At 46.9% G+C, this 20,838-nt stretch overlaps 2 protein-coding genes across 5 annotated transcripts in view; one reads left to right on the top strand and one right to left on the bottom strand.

Annotated features, from left to right (window-relative positions):
• Nucleotides 1-10,923, bottom strand: part of ALDH2 (aldehyde dehydrogenase 2 family member) — a 29,773-nt gene extending 18,850 nt beyond the window's left edge. The window contains exons 1-2 of the mRNA XM_004281435.4: nt 10,698-10,923; nt 213-317 (exon numbers count right to left, since the gene is read on the bottom strand). Of these exons, the coding sequence (XP_004281483.1) occupies nt 213-317; nt 10,698-10,817 (225 nt within the window). The 5' untranslated portion in view covers nt 10,818-10,923. The remainder of the gene's footprint in view (nt 1-212; nt 318-10,697) is intronic.
• A 97-nt stretch (nt 10,924-11,020) lies between these two features.
• Nucleotides 11,021-20,838, top strand: part of LOC117197274 (40S ribosomal protein S27-like) — a 68,106-nt gene continuing 58,288 nt past the window's right edge. For 2 of the 4 annotated variants that reach the window (XR_007471924.1, XR_004477813.2), the window contains exons 1-2: nt 11,504-13,486; nt 17,160-17,247. The gene's annotated coding sequence lies outside the window, so the exon portion shown is untranslated. Of the gene's footprint in view, nt 13,487-17,159; nt 17,248-20,838 lie in introns of all 4 variants that reach the window. The other 2 variants (XM_049698638.1, XR_007471923.1) reach the window with 2 other exon arrangements.

Raw genomic sequence — 20,838 nt, 5'->3', positions numbered from 1 at the left:
TACGAATTCTTGAACCCGGGTACAATCTAGCACTTTTACCTGCAAGGAAGAGTTTCTGTGGTTTCACTTAACTCAAAAAGTTTAATTGGCATTTTTAGTTATGAAAGTAATATACACACAGTTTCAACCATAAAAAAACATGTTAGAGAATGAAACCTTGTGCACCCCCAACCCACTCAGCCCTGCCCTGAAGTTAAGTTCCCATATCTCACCTTGTCCCCTTCAGCTACATGACAGATGACATCCCCAGTGGATGGATTGATGGTGGGGAAAGTTTTCTTGCTGACAGAATCATGCCACTCATTGTTTATGAAGATCTACAATGAGAAGGAAGAAAGTCCTCAGGACCAGCTCTCAACCTGATACTGACCACCAGCCATGTTTAAAAAAAAAAATCAGAAAGAACAAATAGGAATTAGCTTCAGAGGGATGTGGCCTAGAAGTTAAAAGCACAGGCCTTGGAGACAATCCAAGCTGGAGCACCCACTCTGCCAAGTACTGTGGGTAAGTCATTTGACCTTCCAATGCCCTGGTTTCTTTGACCTGAGAAATGAAGACTATGTTCCTTTCTTATCAGTAATCTGTATATACTGCTGTGTAACATCACCTCAACAGTTGGTAGCTTAAAATGCTTTATTATTATCTCTCACAGTTGTGTCCATTGATTAGGCTCAGCTGGGCAGGGCTTGGTCATGTGGTTGCAGAGCGAGGGCACCTGGGGCTGCAGGTGCAAGATACTTTCTTCACTCATATGTCTGGCACCACATGGTTGCTTGGGCTTCCTGACTGTATGGCAGACTCAGGCTAGTCAGACCTCTCACATGACAGCTGGCTTCCCTAGAGAGTGTTCCAAGACACCAGGCAAAAGCTGAAAGGCTTCTTAAGACCTAGCTTCAGAAGTCACATGGCCTTATTTCTGCCACCAATTCCATTTGTCAGCATGAGTCACAGGCCCAGTCCAGATTCACAGGGAGGGAGGAGAGCCTCCACCTCTGCCTGGGAAGAGCAACGAAGAATTAGCAACCGCTGTTCCTCTACCACACTACTGTAGTAGGGTTGTTATGAGAACCAAGTTAGATTATTCTTTCATCCATTCAGTAAATATTTAGTGAACACCTGCAATGGGCCAGGCACGGTTCTAGGGCTGAGGACACAGTGGGAACCAAACTCAGGAACTTTTCTCTCATGGAGCTGGCGTTCTGGTAGGCACAGAAAATAAAGAAGCAATCAAATATACAAGGCAGTCTCAGACTGCAGTCATAAGTGCAAAGGAGAAAAACAAGATCCATAGAGAGTACTGAAGTGGAGGAAGATAGAGAGCTCTAGCTGGGATGGTCAGGGAGGGTTTCTCTGAAGAGCAGACATTTGACTTGAGCCCTGACTGATGAAAAGGAGCCAGCCATGGGAAGAATGGGAGGATGAACAATCCAGGCAGCAGGAACAGCAAGTGCAAAGGCCCTGGGGCAGGAATAAGTCTGGTGTGTTTGAGAAAAAACAAAGGCAGCCAGAGTTACTGATGAACCAGGAAGGAAGTGCTAGGAGATGGGGTCAGAGAGGAGGGCAGGTCCTGTGAAACCCTCAGGGGAGCAGAGCAGAAATCTCCCAGCAAGCTGTCCCCTGAGGCTGGGGAAACTGGTCTTTCCAGAGGGGGCTGAGGTCACTTCAGTCACTTTAACCAAGGCTGGGGCAAAGGTCACAGGTGGGGTGAAGGCAAGGACACCTGTCCAAGGCCACTCTGCCTTCCTTCCCCAAGGGCTCTCCTGGGCCCCAGCATCCCAACATGGCCTGGCCCCGGCTTAGGACCTGGGAAGTTGTCTGCAGTCACTCAGCCAGGTTCTTTGGAAATGTGTGTGGGTTCACATTAGGTGGCTGATCATCAATCTGAAGGGAAAAGACACCCCTGTTTCCTCCTGCAAGAGAGCTGGGAAGCAGGCAACAGGTAGTTTCCAGTGGAGGGAACAGGTGTAGCAGAAAGAGTTCAGGCTGGAAGCCAGCTGGACCCGAGTTCAAGCTGGACTGGGCCACACCCTCCCCACATGCTCCCCTCTCTGAGAATCGGCCTCGCCTCCTGGTGAACTTGGAGGAGAGTGAAGCCCACGGGGAGGAGCAGAGGTAACACCCGTGGAGGAAGGAGGAGAGCCTGGCACACAGCCTGTGACCACTCCAAACATCTGTTCCCGTTGTCACCCTGAGTGCAGGCTCAGGTTTCACAGCCTCACACCCACTGATTCACTGAAGCACTTTAAGGAGGAGGTCAGCTACAGAGAAAGGCAGGCCGCAGTGGGTGGGGGTGAGTCTGGCTGGCCTTGTACTGTTCCCTTCTGCTGACCAAGATGTCAGCACCTGGAATCATGTGAATGTTCTACCCATCACCTGCATGTCATGGAAATGGCTATTGACCGTTCCTGGCTACTCATTATGTGGCAGCCCCTGTACCAGAAGCTTTCCATTACTGGATCATTCCCATTTAAACCTCATAGCAAACCTAGGTAAGCTGCATCCTCCCTACAGTTGGGGGACACTGAGGCACAGAGAAGTCAAGCCACCTGCTCAAGGTCACACAGCAGTGAGAGCAGAGCCGGGATTTGAACCCAAGTCTTCGGAACTCCAAGGCCTGTGCTCTTCACCCAGTTCTTCCCCCCAACTCCAGACTCCAGTCAGAGCCCATGCTTGCCTTCGAGGAGGTCAGAACTCGTTTCCTAATCTCCATCTTTATGGTTTACTTAACTGCCCTGCTGCCAGTTTGATTTTGAGTTTTTATTATGGGTGCTATAAAAAGCACCAGCCTCTAAGCCAGACAGACATGTGTTCGAATCTTGGCTCTACCCCTCACAAGCTGTGACCTTGGGGCCAATCCCTTCATTTCCAGATGCTCATCAGTCTCTGGGGATGACACAGCCGGGGGCTTAAATGTGAGGACTAAATTCAACGAGGGGTGTAAGCTCCTAAGCCAGGACCCCACACACAGTGTGTCTCACCACCACAGTCAGTACATTACTCCAGATACCTGCACAGCAGCATACTAAATTAGTTTATCCTGAAAAAATTTTCGTTGTTATTTTGCAAAGATCAGGAAGTATGAAGCGGAGAGTGGGCCAGTCTGGTTAAACTCCCCAGGTCCTCACCCCTTCCTCCCTGGGCGGGGCCCACACCGTCCCCTGATCTTGTCTAGGACCCTGGAAAGAGCACTCCCTGGTCCCTGTCTGCCTCTCAATGCCCTGGATTTGTTGAGTCACTCTCCACTGCTGGATTTTCAATAGTCCATCCTCCCTTCTAACTAATAGGATAAGCTGGGGTTTGCAGGAACCTGGAATCTTCCTTCTGTTTAGAGTTCCCACTTCCCTTCTCCTAAAGCCAGACTTCAGTGGTGCCCTCCTTGGGGAGGGGGAGCTAGGGTGAGAACCGTTCTCATACTAAGCCTCTGCCAAAGTTCTGCTTCAAGTGGGGAGAGCTTCATAGTGACTCATCTTGAATAAACACAAGAGTGGACTCTAGGCCAAATGCTTCATAACCTCTCGGCCAAAAACCCAACGCCTAACTTACATAATATGTTAACTCACTCTCCCTGGGAGGGGGTCCTACCGGGCTCACACTTCCCCATTATAGTTTCCAGAAGCAGAGGGACAGACAGCCTCATGGAATCAGAAGATGACACTTTGAATCTGGACTGCTGGCAAAACTCATAGAGCTTTTCCATCAAAGTGCTCTATTTTCTCTACGTTTTAATAAATACATCTCGCTGCATTTTATAAGTTGGAGTCACTCATCCATGCAGTGGTTAGTGTTAACCCAGTGCCATTGCCATGCTGGGCACTGAGTGAAACAGCCAAGTCCTGGCTCGTTGAACCGAAGTCCCGGGAGAAGAGACATGATCGACAAGCAAACGAAGAGAGAAGCAGAAACAAACAGGCAACAGTGAGGACCAGAGGGGGTGCCTGAGGCAAGGGCTTGGGGACACAAGGAACCAAAAGGGCCCCGTAGCTGCAGAGTGAGGGTGGGGGAGAACAGAGGGGGCTCTGGGTTCCGCACCTGCTGTGTGCCAGGACCCGCACTCGTGCTGGGGTCCTGGAGGGAACGGGACAGACATGGGGAGTGTCCATTCCCAGTGGGGATCATGGACTTTTTTTTTTTAAATAAATTTATTTATTTTATTTATTTATTTTTGCCTGCGTAGGGTCTTCATTGCTGCGCACGGGCTTTCGCTAGTTGCAGTGAGTGAGGGCTACTCTCCGTTGCGGTGCGTGGGCTTTTCACTGGGGTGGCTTCTCTTGTTGCAGAGCACAGGCTCTAGGAGCTCGGGCTTCAGTAGCTGCAGCACGCGGGCTCAGTAGTTGTGGCTCGCGGGCTCTAGAGCGCAGGCTCAGTAGTTGTGGAACGCAGGCTTAGTTGCTCTGCGCATGTGGGATCTTCCCAGACCAGGGATTGAACCTGTGTCCCCAGGACTGGATTCTTAACCACTGTGCCACCAGGGAAGTCCGATGATGGACTTTTATTCTGTAACTTGCTTTTATGAGTAAGTTTATCTTGGACGTTATTCCACAGGCATATCTGCCTCATTATTTTAAGCAACATAGCAATCTTCAAAACTAACGGACCACAATTTATTTAATCATGTCCTACAAATGCACTTTTAGGAAAAGTTTTCACTGCAAGCAGACCTCAGAGATATTTTGGGTTCAGTCCAGACCATCGCAATAAAGTATTGCAATAAAGGGAGTCACAGGAATCTTTTGGTTTCCCAGTGCATATGAAAGCTATGTTTACATTATACCACAGTCTATTAAGGGTGCAATAGCATGATATCTAAAAAAATCAATGTGCATACCTTAATTTAAAAATACTTTATTGCTGGAGCTTCCCTGGTGGCACAGTGGTTAAGAATCCGCCTGCAAATGCAGGAGACATGGGTTCAAGCCCTGGTCCAGGAAGATCCCACATGCCGCGGAGCAACTAAGCCCGTGCGCCCCAACTACTGAGCCTGCGCCTAGAGCCTGCGAGCCACAACTACTGAGCCTACGTGCTACAACTACTGAAGCCCACGCGCCTAGAGCCTGTGCTCCACAACAAAAGAAGCCCCTGCAATGAGAAGCCCGTGCACCGCAACAAAGAGCAGCCCCTGCTCGCTGCAACTAGAGAAAGCCCACGCAGAGCAACGAAGACCCAATGCAGCCAAAAATAGATAAATAAATAAAATTTAAAAACAAAAAACTTTATTGCTAAAAAGTGCCAATCATCCTCCAAGCCTTCAGCAAGTCATAATCTTTTTGCTGGTGGAGGATTTGAAATGTGGTGAGAATTACCAAAATGTGACAGAGAGACAGGAAGTGAGCCAATGCTGTTGGGAAAACGGCGCCAACAGACTTGCCCAATGCAGGGTTGCCACAAAGCTTCAATTTGTAAAAAACGCAGTATCTACAAAGTGCAATAAAGCACAGCACAATAAAATGAGGTCTGCCTGTATTCCTGACAGTGCTGCTGCTGCAAACATCCTTAGACACGCATCTTTGCAAAGCTGGGGCAGGTTACCGTATTTAGAATTACTGAGTTGGAGGATAACATGATCCGTGGCTTCCTCGGATATCTTCTATTCCAGGCCCCTGCGGATTAGGAACTGCAAATAGAAACTTGTGGGGAGGGGTGAGAAACTGGGGCAGGACAGTAGAGCTGGGAGCAGGACTGCAGGACCCTGGAGAGGAGTCTTAACCAAAGCGAGGACAGAGTGATATTCTAGTGCCACCTCCACCCCATGGCAATGGACAGTCATAATCTGCCCAAGGTCGCCAAAAAAGGTTAAATGCCACTCAGCAGCTCCAATTTACAGATGTAGGACCCATTCTAGAAAGACTTTATTTTCAAGCTTTGATGCATGAAAGAATTAGGGATCTGTTACCTAGGAAATCTACACCCCTGGAATATGTTATTTTCCCTAAGAAGGAGTGAGGAAATGCTGTGGCTTTCTATCCTGGGGTGAATCCTGCTGGCAACTGCTTTTTCAGTGGCAGTTGGGTAATTTATGTCTAAGAGAAAACAGATCATAAGGAGAGAAACATAAACATGGAATGCCACCCACATTCACACTTATCCACACAATCATTTAGGTACCTCGGGGTTAGTTTGGGGTTAAGGCCAAGGGCAGCCACCTCCCCCAGAATGTCTCCCTGAACATTCTTTCCTCATCCTCCAAGGCCTTTGGTCTCACATTCCTGGACTTTCTATTATTTCTACAAAGATCTTAAAACTCCTAAACAAGCAATAAAAGCAACGTGATCAGTGTGGAGATACGTCACTTGACTCATTCAGCACACAGCCATTCCAAACCACTGCTTAGCCCAACACAGGTTTTGGCTCATTCCATAACAATCTCTCAAGGAAAACAAGATAAATCAAACTCCTATTCTGTATATACCACCTGTTAGCAGTGATTATCTGCAGGGGTGGGATATCAGAGGACTGTTTTTCTTTTATTTTTCATTTTTATATTAGCTTATAGGCCACTTATTTTTAAAGAAATAAAACATTTAAACTCCCCTTGAATCACTGCCCACAAGCAGATTCCCTATGCAGCCGTGCCCTCACGCCAAGGAGCATTTTCCTTCCAGGATATTTTTAGCCATTTATATGGACCTATGTTTATCCACATTTGACAGAAAGTCTGTTTTGATAATTTTAATTAGTTTCACATCACTCAGAGTAGGAGACATTTTCCCCTCTTGAAACATTGTTTTTGAGATCCATTATTCATACGGTTCCAGCTAATTCCTTTAACTACTGTGTGCACAGAATTATTCTTTCCTGTAGCTGTAACATATGTTGTTCATCTGTTTCCCCATGGAAGGCAGGCTGGCTTATTTCTTGGTTTTTGCTAATATGCAGCAATGAACATCTATATGTGCCTATGTATATGTCCAGTGAATTTCCACCTCACATACTTCTGTAATGCTTGACTTTTTGTACTGAGGATGTATTACTACTGGAATCAGAAAATTCGATATAAGGAGACCCTTTTTTAATTCTCTTTTTGTCAGTTTTCTCTTTAGTTCCTGAATGTTGTGGTCAAGAGGTTAAGAATAGAGACACAATTTTTTTTCCTGCCCACAAGGCGCAGCTTGCAGGATCTTAGTTCCCTGACCAGGGATTGAACCCTCTCAGTGAAAGCGCAGAGAACTAACCACTGGAATGCCAGGGAGTTTCCAAGACACAAATTTAATTCACCCCGAACTCCCATTCAACTTTACCGCAACCTAGCGCAGCCCTCCAGGAAACAAATTACAACTACAACAGTGCCCGCATAAAATGGAGTTACACCACCATTATATTCGAAGCTCAAAAGCCTCACTGTTATCTCCTATTTAAGGCTGCAGTAAATACGGAGGTGCAAGAAGCCATGAGCCAGGCACTTGCTAAGGGCTGTGCAAGGATGCCTCCCTTTTATCCTGACAGCAACCATATGATGTAGATGGGATTTTTACCCCATTTTACAGATGTAGCAGCTAAGGTACAGAGCTAAGTAACTGTACCACCCTCCATATCCCTCTTTCCTTGCCTTATTTTTCTCCATAGCGCCGATCGATCAGCTTGCTCCATACTATGCATTTCGCTTGTCTTCTAGGATGCAAACTTCCCGTGATCAGGGATTCTTGCCTGTTTTGTTGGTTGGAATTGGGGTTGCTGAGGTGTCTTTTGAATGAGTGAACCTACCCGGATTGATGTTACTGAGTGACAGGCAGCCTGAGTCCAGAGAGTGAAATAGTGTCCAGTGATTTTTCTCATCTTCATTATTATTATCAACCAACATGAACTGGTGATGTTGAAGATGAAAAGTATTAGTCACACCTCATCCAAAGGAATTACTCTGCTGAAACCACACTCCCTTGAGTTTTCCTTTGAGTTGTCTTTCCAGATCTTAATTACTCTCCAAGTCAGGGAAGAAAAAAGGAATGAAAAATGAAAATCAGTTTCCTTGACAGAGCTGTGTCCCTGAAACCCACCAAGGATGAGAAATGTTGATCTTCATGAAGCCTGGCCATCATCAGCTCCCCATACAGGTCCCTGCTGGTGAGTGGGGGAGGAACTTGTCCTGTAATCTCCCTAACCCAACAAAGAAGTTCCCCCAGCCCGATAGCTCCACCCAGGACAAGTAGAGGCAAAAGGACCCCAGGAAGGTTGACCAAACCACCCCACTCTATAGACTCTTCTGGTTATGAAATAGATGTGGGAAGGAAAAGACCTATTGCCTGTGCCACCCCCTCTTCAAGGAGAGACCCAACAAGCTTGAAATGCAACATTCCCCCAAATACCCTTGGGTGAGAAAATCCAGCGCCTATAGAAGCAACTTCAAAGCCTGGAACAGCTCCTTCTGGGGAAACTCCAGACTCCAGAACAGTTCACTGAACGTCAAGGAATCAATAATCCCCAGGGAAATGTCCAGGCATATGATCTAGTTTGTACCTAGAGCTCCTGGTAAGAGACTCAAAATGTTAGGATTAGACCTTGGCATTCTTGCCATCAGGGATTGCAACAACTCAACACTGAAAATGGCCCAAGAAGCTTTAAAAGGGGCCTGTTCCAGCAGAGTGTGGATTGCTCATGCGGATTGCTTTGCAACCCCTGGGAAGAATAAATAAGATCTGAATGTACTAGTTTAAGAAGACAATCCAGATACATTGTTCAATGAGACAGCTTCAGAACAGTAAGTGCAAGGATCTCATTTAAGTAAAAGCAAAAAAACCTGGTGCACGCTCTCACACACACACTGAGGCAAAGAAAAAGTCTGCAGGATCACAGACCTACCAGTTAACAGTGCTCTTGAAGGGAGTGCAATGGGGTATGCGGGAAGTTTTACTTACTTCTGCATTTGTATACAGTGAGCAAGGGTTCCTTTTTTTTATAAATAGCATTCTTTTTTTTTTTTCTCTTGCACCGCGTGGCCTGTGGGATCTTAGATCGAAACAGGGGCCCCCTGCAGTGGAAGCGTGGAGTCTTAACCACTGGACCAGCACGTAAGTCCAAGGGTTACTTTTAGGATCTCAAAAAAATCTGATAAAGAAAAGCAGCTGCAGGAAGATTTCACTCTGCTCCAACTTACCTTATGAACTAAATCTAGAGAACAGGGCTCGTGCTATCGACCAGAGCTGTGTGCATGTTTGGACCCTGTTTCCTCACCTCCACATAAGCACAAAGGAGGATGATCTTCATTAGATCCTGCGGCCACAAAGGCTTGGGATGCTGCTGCCTTTCCCTTGAGGATATTTCTGCTTGATGTTCAAGTCTTCCAAGCATGAACTCCTCCTTAAGCAGCCTAAGGAGCAGCAGCCGCTGCCTTTTTGGCTTGTGTTATGCAAAGGGCATCTTATTTTACCTTTTGTTTTTATTCCCTTGCAAATGACCATTTGTAACACCCTTTAAATCACACAGATGTGCCTTTACCCACTGTCTCTGTGCAGATTTGCAGCCAAGCTCCTGACCAGACAAGCAAGTCCCCTGTTGAAAGCAGCCAGCCAGGGGCCATCTCTACAGCATCCTAAGTCAGCAGTGACCCCTTTATTCCCACCCAGAGCTGCAACAATAGTACCATGGAAGGTTCTGGTTATCGGCTTACTCTTGGGGGCCTAGATGTGGACCCCAACTCTGCCGTTGACTTGAGTCTTTGGGTAACTCACTAAACCTCTTTGTAACTCAGTCTCTTCAACTGTAAAATGGAGATAATCACAGTACCTACCCCACCGGGCTGTTTAAGGATTAAACAGCACAACAGGTAAATGCTTAGACTGGTGCCAGGTGCAAAGGAGGTACACAGAGAATATGAGCTGTTACTCCTGTTAAGTGCCCACGTGGTGTATGAACCCCTGTGCTCACCCTCTGACCCCTTCCCACTTTATAGAAGTTGAAGCTCAGAGAAGGGCAGCAACTACACAAACAAAATGAACTCTCATAACCAATTTCCTTCTCTGTGACTTTCAGCACTTTACCCAAACTCAAAGATCAAAAGAAAAAATATTCCCAAGTCCTGATTGAGCAAGAAATCAGCTACTGGGAGTCAAAGTTATCCTGGAAAGTCCCTCCTTTCTTTGACCAAAGAAAGAGCCTTGGAAGGCACAGACACCATTTGGGGATTGCGCTGTTAGCGAAGGTCTCCACCCTTTCCCAGTTGCCAGCAGTGGAAGTGCCAGGACGCCGAGCGGCCGCGGCCGTGGCCTTGGCCTCTCGGCGAACTGGTGACCCTTAGCTGAAAAGGACTCCTTTTTGTTTTTCCTTTTGGACGTTCTTGGACGAGGGCATGAGTCAAGGGATAAAAGACTACGAAAAGACAAAACTGTTCCTGCAAAGAGGGTCTTAAATGGACATGTCCTCTGGGTGGGTGATGTCGTGAAGACTCTGCGCAGACACAGGACGACCAAGGCCCGAAAGCCGAGAACGACTGGGGATGGGGGAGGGGGCGGGGGATGGAACCCGGAAGACGGGCAGCGGCCAGACAAGACAAATAAGTGGCCAAAGTCACAGCTGCATAATGGAACCGAGGTGTCAGGGGCGGCGAAGGGGCCAAACTGCTCGCAGGCAGGGAAGGGAAGATGTGCGGAAACAGCAACTGCAGCAGACCCCTCGAGTCCCAGCTGGATAAACTGAGGCCCGAAGAGATACAGTCCCTTCCCACCGGGCGGCCTCCGTCCCCAGAGAACAAAGCGCTGGGGCGGCCTCACCTTGTTGTAGAAGACCTCGGGCTGCTGGTTGGGGGCCGGCACGGCCGGGGTGGCGGCGGCCGACAGCAGCCGGCGGCCCTGGCAGGGCCGGGCGGCGGCGAGCACAACTGCGCGCAACATGCCGAGGCTCACGCTGGACTGCCGAGCGGAGCCCTGGCGGCTTGAACTGGAAGGACGGCCGGGCGGGCAGCCCCGTGCGCGACCTCCCCCCTCCCGTCCCCGGCGCGACCGCCAATGGGCAGGCGCGCAGCGGGGCCCTGGGGCGTACCCGCGCCTTCCCCTGCCCCAGGCGGAGCTGCGCCTCGGCTGCTCGCCGCCAATACGCGCGCGCGCCCGCGAAGGGGCGGGTGGGGCTCGAAGGTAGATCCTCCTGCGCGTGGCGCGCCGTGGGTGTAGCGTGTCAGGATCTGGCGAGTTCACCGCACGTTGCCTGAACCCCTACTGTGTGCCTGAACCCTTAATGTGTACAGGCAAGAACCGAAGCGACCCTGGCCCTGACTTCAGGGGGCTTACACTCTAGTGGGAGAGGCCAACCTTAAACCAAACACGAGGTAATTTCAGATTGTGATAAGGGATGTGAAGGAAATGAATAGGGTGAAGAGGTAGTTGGGGCAGAAGGCACTGCTTTTAAATCCCTTGGTCAGGAATTGAGACCTGAATTGTTAAGGTTCTGTGACTAAGGGAAGCATTGCAGGGGGAGGAACAGCAAGGGCAAGGCCTTGAGATGGGACATCTGACTTGTGTTGCAGAAAGGGAAAAACTGGAGGCCAGTGAACAAGGGGGAGAGGGTTGAGAGGTGAGGTGAGAGAGGTGGGCAGGGCCAGAGGTGGAAGGATTTTAGAGGCAGTGGCGAGGGATTTGGAAGGGAAGGATAGATCTCGGAGAGACAGCAGTGAGTGGTCCTGAGCAGAGATTTTTAGTTCCCTGCCCAGGAATTGAACCTGGGCAGCCTAGATGAAAACCAGAAATCCTAGCCGCTAGACCACCAGGGGCTAGAGGCTAGAAGCAAAGTGGCCCTGGCTCCTTCCCCCATTTGAAAGCAAGAATGGTTCAAAGAGGCAAAAACTGTAAAATCAGGTACAAAGTTTACTATTAGAGACACAGCACAACTGTATGGGAGAACACACAGAGAAGCAGTTTATTTATGTAAGTCAGAAGTTAGGCAGAAATACATACCCAGAGAGAAAGGGTATGGACGTCCTCTCTAATGAGGAGGAGTGCAATAAAGAGGTGATTTAAATCTCTCATACAGGACAGTTCTTCCAGGTCTTTGTTTACATTTGGCCAATTATATATTTTTTAATTAATTTATTTTTGTTTGGGTTGGGTCTTCGTTGCTGCGCATGGGCTTTCTCTAGTTGCGGTGAGCGGGGGCTACTCTTCATTGTGGTGCGCGGGCTTCTCATTGCGGTGGCTTCTCTTGTTGTGGAGCATGGGCTCTAGGTGCACGGGCTTCAGTAGTTGTGGCATGCAGGCTCAGTAGTTGTGGCTCACGGGCTTAGTTGCTCCGAGGCATGTGGGATCTTCCCAGACTAGGGCTCGAACCTGTGTCCCCTGTATTGTAAGGCAGATTCTTAACCACTGTGCCACCAGGGAAGTCCCTTGGCCAATTATCTTGTTTCTTTTTTCACACCTGACGAGTCCTAGGACATCCTCAACATGTGTGCACATCTTTTTGCTAAAATGGATCCCACCTCAGAGGCCTGTGGGGGTATGTCCACACTTATTATGGGGTGGCACCCCCTCCCTTTTTGAACCCTAAGGAGCCTTCCTGCAGATGTGCAGACAGGGAAGTTTTCCTTGACCTCAGGAGTGGTCATCTTATCTCTTTACTTCAGCAGAGCTCAGCTTCTGCCACTAGCTTTGTCCTTAGAGTGGACAAACACCACTTGACAGACACCAGCTGTCTGGCCCAGGGGCCCATCTATCTCCTACCTCAGGATGACTTGCTTGATTTGCATCGTAAACTAACTGGTTTCTCCTTCTTTGGAAAATGGACTACAGGAGGGCAAGGCTGGAAGTAAGGATCTTGCAAACTTTTATTCCATAGACATCCCAGAGCTGGGCACTGGGGACACAGGGAGGAATGAGAGGACATAGGATAGGAAGGCAGATAGACACCAGGTGAAATGTGTGCATTTCAACTAGGTAAATATCAGCAAAAGTCCAGGAAGGAGTGAAGAAACCTGGCAGGAGGAGCTGAGCTGGTCAGAGATAAGTGTTTTGACAGCAGAGAAGCAGAGGAAAGGGGCACATCTAGGTGGCATGTGTCTGGGGAGCTGTTTAAGACTCCAGCCATTGGAACTGAGGCCAAAGAGGTTGAACAAGGCCCAAGTATGAAGTACCAGGCAAAGATGTTGATCCAGCGTCTGAAGGAGACCAGCAGAGAGAGAGAGTTTTGCTTTGTTTTGAAGAGCTAATATGATGTCAAAAGGATACCGTAATAGTTAATAAAGCTGCTGAAATAGATTTGCCACAAAATTCTGATGGCTAAACACAATAAAGTCCCTGCCCACATGAGTCTCACACAGTAGTTCCCCTCCAGGTGACTCTGAGGTCAAAACCTGATTCCCAAAGTCGCCCTAGGTCTCAGCACCATTCCAGACAACCGAAAGAGAAAAAAGCATTAAGGGTGGCACAAGGGAGGTTTTTCTGGGCTGAGCCTGTTTCATTGGCTAGAATTCAGTCATGTGGCCATTCCTCCATGTAAAGGAGTCTACAAAACAGGCTATGTTCCCAGGAAGAAGGGGGAATAAGTTTGGAGATCAGCTGCAGAGATAAACTGCGAAGTGAGTCTCCCTCTCTTCTCTGAATGCAGCACCCAGACCCCACTTCCTGTTCCCCTTCCCCAGGACATCTGGCTTTTTTCACTTAGTAATGTGTGTGGGAGATCTTCTGTAGCTGCACCCAAGGAAAGTGCTCTTGAATGGCCATTTAGGTTGTTTCTGATCTTTTGTCATTATAAACAATGCTGCAATGTATATCCTTGTCTTGCTTGAGAAATTCATAGAAATGGAACTACTAAGCTGAAGGATATTTACAATTTAAGTATAGCTATTACTATATTATTCTCCATACAGGTTTGATCAATTTATGCCCCACCCCCTGTCATGTCTGAGTTTCCTCACACCCTCACAAATACAGCTTATCAGATTATTTTTTTTTACCTTTGCTAATCCGGTAGATGAAAAATAGCATTAATTTGAATTTCTCTTCTTAGGAATGAGCTTGAGTGTCTTTGCCTGTGTAAAGTCACATATTCTTCATGTGCTACAAACTAACTGTTCATGTCCCTTGCTCATTTTTCTATCGGATTGGTTGTTGGTTTCTTTAAAATTGATTTGTAGGGACTTCACTTATATCAAAGCAATTAACCTTTATTCTGTCATATGTAGTGCAAATACTTTCTGTCAGTCCTCATTTATCTCTTTACTCAGTCTATAACTTGTTTTTATTTTTGTTTTAGAGATTTTTTTGTTTGTTTTTGGTGGGGTTTTTTGGCCAATGCTTTCTTTTGTGCCTTCTGGCTTTTATAGTATGTCTAGAAAGCCTTTTCCACTCTGAGATTATTTGTTTTTAATTTCTCGTATATTTTTTCAAGTACTTTTTTTTTCAACTTTGTTGAGATCTAATTGACATAAAACATTGTGTAAGTTTAAGGTATACAACATGTTGATTTGATATATTAACTAGCATCCCCATCACATCACCTAAATATCATTTCTTTTTTGTGGTGAGAACATTTAAGATCTACTCCCTTAGCAACTTTCGAGTATATAATATTGTTAACTATATTACCAATATAGTTAACTGTAATACCATGCTGTATATTAGCTCTCCAGAATTTATTCATCTTATAACTGGAAGTTTGTACCCTTTGACCAATATCTACTCATTTCTCCAATCCCCAGCCCCTCACAACCACCATAACCATTCTACTCTGTTTCTATGGGTTTACCTTTTGCAGATACCAATACAAATACAGTCATACAGTATTTGTCATTCTGTCTCTGACATATCTCACTTAGCATAAAGCCCTCCTGGTTCATCCATGTTGTTGAAATGGCAGGATTTTTTTTCTCATGGTTGAATAATATTCCATCTTCTTTATCCATTCATCTGTTGATGGTTGTTTCTGTATCTCACCTATTGTGAATAGTGCTGCAATGAACGTGAGAGTTCAGATATCTCTTTGGGATGGTTATTTTAGTTTCTTTGGACTCAGAAGTAGGATGGAGAGATCAAAAGGTAGTCCTCCATACTGTTTTCCATAGTAGCTGTACCAATTTACATTCCCACCAGTAGTATGTAAGGGTTCCCTTTTCTCCCCATCCTCACCAGCACTTGCTATGGTTGACTTTTTGTTGATAGCCATTCTAACAGGTGTGAGGTGATATCTCATTGTGGTTTTGACTTGCATTTCTCTGATGATTAGTGAGGCAAGTCTCTTTTCATGGAACTGTTGGCCATTTGTATGTCTTCTTTGGAAAGATGTTTATTGGTTCCTCTGCCCATTTTTTAGTCAGGTTATTTGTTTTTCTGCTATTGGGTTGTATGAGTTTTTTTAATATTTTGTATATTAACCCCTTATCAGATATATGATTTGCAAATATTTTTCTCCTTCTGAAGGTTGCCTTTTCATTTTGTTGTTACACTTGCTCTGCAAAAGCTTTTTAGTTTGATGTAGTCCCACTTATTAATTTTTGCTTTTGTTGCTTGTGCTTTTGGTGTCATATCCAAAAAATTATTGCCAAGACTGATGTCAAGGAGATTTTTTCATGTTTTTTTTTCCAGGAGTTTTATGCTTAAGTCTTTATTCCAGTTAATTCGAGTTAATTCTTGTGAGTGATGTAAGATAGGGGTCCAGATTCATTCTTCTGCTTTCCCAGCACCCCTTATTGAGTATTTCTTTATTTTCTAGTACTTTTATTGTTCATATTTTATGCTCTAAAATTTGATTCTTTTATTAATTTTGGTACAAGGAAAGATTTAGAGATCCAGTTCTTTTTCTTTTTTTTTTTTGATGTTACTTGGAGTTCCTAACACCATTTATTCAATAATTAATCTTTTCCCCACCCATATGAAAAGCCATCTTTTTTTACTAAATGCCCTCGAGTAGTTGAGTATTTCTGAACTATATTCTGTTTCATGGATCTGCCTATTCACATGCCAGTATGATGCTGTTGTGGCCACTATAGCTTTCTTGTAAGTCTTAATCTCTTGTACTAACATTTCTCTTGACCAAGATTTTCAAGCCTGGAAGTGATGAGTTTGCAAATATGCTTTTGAGGGATCCCTCTTGAGACAGCATGGAAAATCAATTGTAAAGAAGAGACAGCCTGGAAGCAGAGAGCTGGCTTGGGAAATGATGAGGGCCTGGTTAGAAGCAACAGGGATGGTTAGGAAGGAGGGCATGGAGGTAGAATTGGCAGGTCACTTGGTAGAGATGAGGGTGAGGGAGGAGTGGAAGATGGTGCTGAGATTTCTACCTTCTGCTGTTCACTAAGAAGTGGAAGCCAGGAAAAACAGTAAATTTGGTTGTGGGGACAGCAAGGAGAAATGCATTAACATATAGACATTCATTTATGCTGAGATGGCGTGCGGCGACATGCTTGGATCCCCACTGGTGTGCATGGTTGTGTGTATCATTTTAGCACACGTTGGTTCACAGGTTCATTTATTCTGGTTTGTTCGTCTGTGGCTCACCATACCCCACCAGCAGCTTTCTCACCCCTGGTCCCCTAGTTTTGGGGACCCATCTTCCCCATGCCCATCCTACCCTCTCTGCTTAAGGAAATCTTACCTATCAAGATTCAACTCAAATCCCGTCTTCTGGGGAAGACTTCTGTAACCACACTAGCCTCCTTTAGCTGCTTTGACACAATTTTCAGTTCAAGGTCAACCAAACACTGCAGCCTAAGATTAACTGCATGTACTGAAACCCTAATATATTTGTGGCTCCATTTGGCTCAGTCTGACCAAAGCATTAAATACAATTCAACTCTCAACCTAGATTTCTCCCTGACAATCTGTGTTGGCTCTATTCTTTCTTCCATCTTTCTTTCAATCTGTTTTCGTGCTCTTCTATAAGTCTTTATTCTGATTTTTTTTAAGATTTTTTTTGACTGTGGACCATTTTTAAAGTCTTTATTGAATTTGTTACAATATTCGTTCGAGGTTTTTTGACCTCGAGGCATGTGGGATCTTAGCTCCCTGAGGAGGAATCGAACCTGCACCCCCTGCATTGGAAGGTGAAGTCTTAACCACTGGACTGCCAGGGAAATCCCTATTCTGATTGTTTTAATCTCTTTTTTCTCTGGGTCCAACTTTCTTATTCTCCATTGCCCCTTGTCTATGGAACTCACTACCAGGAAAGGAACTGACAAAAGCAAATTATCCTTAAAGGGAAGAAGAATGAAGCAGGGGGAGGAACTAAGCAAGCAAAATGTAACTTCTTTTCAGGTACCACAGAGGGGAGAGATGCAGAACACTTTGACGTGAATAAATGTTGTCCTCCCACAGTGCTGAGATCATTGGGAGAAGCACCGAGGTGGGTAAGAAATAGTCATTCACTTCCTCTAAGAAAATATACAAAGTCTTAACTTTGAAGTACTCCAAAACATTTCATTGTTATGGCCCAACAGTGTGTTTTCAGGTTGAAAAAGATCTACTTCCACCTGCTCTCCAAAAACGGTGGTAACTGAGGTGTCCATCTAAAATGAGATTTTAGCTCTTTGCTTATATAGTCCCAGTGCTGGGACACTGACACTATCAAATGGAAGGTGTGTTTTGTTTTTTGCAAAAAATGGTGGGGGTTAATTCAAAGCAACATTTAAACAGGAAGACATTCTCTCTCAGAGGCAAGAGGAAAAAATGTGATCCAGCCTGTGTGCAGGCTGCCCTCCTTACTTGCCTGTGCGCGCACACACACACACGCAGGCAACTCACCCTGCCCCACCTGCAGCCCAGCCCTTGGAGGAGACACACCCACCACACGGACTGCCCCCTAAGGCAGTGAGGAGGTACCCCCGAGATTCCCCGGCTCTGGAAACATACTCACACACTTTCTTCATGGCAGGACATGCCCTCCTTGGTTGGGTGGGGCTTTTTCCTCTTCCTCCTTTTCCGGGTGAGGCAGCCAGCACCTCTCAGGAAGCCCCTCAGAGATGGTAAAAATCCATGCCTCCAAGTGGAAAGAGCTCTACAGTCTCGTAGTTTAGGTTTGAATTCACTGACTAGCTGTGTGATCTTAGGCAAGTCATGTAAACTCTTTGAACCTCAGTCTCCTCACCTCCTAAATGGGCAGCAAAATGTATCTGCCAGTTGTTTTAAGGGTTCAAAATAATACATGTGCAGTTCTTGGCACCTGGTAGGTACTAAATACCTAGGAGCTATTACTCCATCCAGGGGATGAAGTGAGGGGAGTCTAGCCATTCTCTTTGCCCAGCTTCTCCAGATGGGGTCCCCAAACAAGCAGCATTAACGGTGAGCGCATTAGGAAGGCAGACCTGCAGAGTCACGCTCGGCACTATAACCAGATCCCCGTGTTCATTCCTCTGCACATTAGCCTGTGAGAGGCTGCAGCCTCAGCTGGTCCAGCTGTGCCAGGCCCTGGTGGGGCCCCCGCAGGACTGTATCTCAGCTGAAGCACAGCCTCCTCTTTAGCCCCCTCTGGACTCCAGCCATGTGAAACACTGGCATGTACTGCAGGCTTCATATGTAATCTTTGTGGGTCAGCTCATTTAATCTTCAAACAATCCTGGGAGGGAATGCTGTTCTCCCCATTTTCCAAATGAGAAAAATAGCCCTACTAGATGAAAAATCACTTCCCTCTTGTCACCCAGCCTGTCTGTTACAGAGGCAGGATTGAAACCCAGGGAAGTTGGAATCCAGAAGCACAGCTGACAAAGAGCCTCTCCTTGACAGGACTCTTGCTAGGCTTCTCTAAGCTCTCTTCTTCTTCTTCTTCTTCTTCTTCTACTTCTTCTTCTTCTTCTTCCTCCTCCTCCTCCTCCTCCCCCTCCCCCTCCCCCTCCCCCCTCCCCCCTCCCCCTCCCCCTCCCCGCACCGCGTAGCTTGCGGGATCTTAGTTCCCTGATCAGGGATTGAACCCAGGCCTCCGCAGTGGTAGCACCGAGTCCTAACTAATGGGCAGCCAGGGAAGTCCCTAAACTCTCTTCCTGACTGAGCCTCAACCTCAGCCTATAAAAACTGCAGCACACATGATGTAGTCTACCCCCACTACATCTGAAGACCTGAACAAACACTAACAGTTTCTAATAGCTCAAGGCCACACCGGAGCCTGGCAAATGTGCCTGCCTGAGAAAACTCAAAGCTGCCAGAAGTTACTGTTTATTCCACCCAACGCCTCAAGATAGGGCCCTATCTCCCAGTCTCTTTGAGAGGCTAGGAGCCAAACTTCCTTAAGTGCCAGTTAGCAAACACAGGTAAGCTTCATGTGGACCAGAGCCCTCCACCTTCCCACTTTTTATAGATTTAGCAGGCAATTCCATGTGTAAACCCCGCCATTGCCCCCGCCTGCTCTCTCATTCTCCCTTTTTATTTTTTTTTATTTTTTTGCGGTACGTGGGCTTCTCACTGCCGTGGCCTCTCCCATTGCGGAGCACAGGCTCTGGACATGCAGGCTCAGCGGCCATGGCCCACACCGCTCCACGGCATGTGGGATCCTCCCGGACCGGTGCACGAACCCGCGTCCATCGGCAGGCAGACTCTCAACCACTGCGCCACCAGGGAAGCCCTCATTCTCCCTTTAAAATGCCTTCTGTACAAATGGAAGTTGAGGTCAGTTTATGCCGGGCCCACTTTCCTACTAGAAAATAGCATATATGAAATAGCATATTACTGATTAATATCTGTTCTTAATACTGTAGTGTCTGTCTTTGTTTATCTGTGACAGCTCCTTACCACTAGGTTATCTATCTAATGCTAATAAGATATAGAATTCCCTGAAATCATTTCTCTATTCAGCCATCTTGATTAAAAGAACTCTGTTCCCAGAGTACTTGTCCAATAGGTGATCACAGGTTTGGACCCCAGGTTGCTGGAGTCTGGGACTCCTCCATCTTTCTGCTCTGACGCTCACACACATTGGCGAGGTCAATAGAGGGGAGAGGGCTGTAGCCACAAGGCACCGTGGAGGGCAGTATAAATACCAATCCAGATGTCCCAGAGGGGCTCAACGCTGGGTTTCCTTGTGACTGCAGAGAGGTGAGCTGCAGCACAGCCCTGGCATCCCCAAGGCATCCCTGGGGAACTCTGAAGTCCCGGGTGGTGACAGACAGGAGCCATCTCTTAGACAACCACTGGGGACTCTAGGATGGGAATGTTGGTGGAGAACGCTGGAGCCTGTTCTTTCAACTTCACTCCCAGTGACGTCCTGAAGGGGTCGCACCCAGGCGAGTTGCCTGAAATCTGGTCTCTTACAGCCTCTCTAGGATTATTCTGGAATTATCTGACAGCATCTGAAATCAGGGCTTGGAGGAGCACAGGCAGCTGTGGATGCCAAGACCACAAGTCGCTGCAGGGAGCATGAGGTGGGGGAGAATAGGAAGGGAAGGATGGAAGCCTCTCCAGAGCTGGCATCCTGGATGGAGCCCTGAGGCCCGGGGACTGTCACGGGACCGCTGGGGAGGGCTCAGCCCTACAGGAATCTAGCCCCTGATGCCAAGAGACGAGCAGAGGAATGTGTGTTCAATTGTTTGGGGATAGAAAATTGCTGTGAGAAAGAAAAAAAAAATCATTAATATGTTATGATCACATTTTGTTCCCTATCCCAAGGCAGGCTAATAGGAAGGCAGGCCCAGCCACGTAGGGCTGGTGGCAAGATGTTAAGTGTGCCACAGATAAAACTGGTCAGGCACGCTCATCACCACACCAAGCCTGTCCACGCCCAGCGTGCACCCACACCACACGCTGACCCCACTCCAGAGGAGCACGGTGCAGGCGCATCACCACACTAGTTACAGCATTGGCCCACCAGAAATGCCAACTGTCTGCTGAAGGTGGGGAAAAAGCCAGATGAGGACCAGGTTAGATTTCCTTTATCCTTTAGATTCTTTGCTCGTATCTTGTTAAGGCTCTGCCCCCATTGCCCTGGATTTCCTTCTCTTTTCTTTCTTTT

This window comes from Orcinus orca, chromosome 15 (assembly GCF_937001465.1).
Source record: "Orcinus orca chromosome 15, mOrcOrc1.1, whole genome shotgun sequence".
NCBI lineage: Eukaryota > Metazoa > Chordata > Mammalia > Artiodactyla > Delphinidae > Orcinus > Orcinus orca.
The sequence above is the reverse complement of the archived record's forward strand: the minus strand, read 5'-3'. Positions and strand labels throughout refer to the sequence as shown.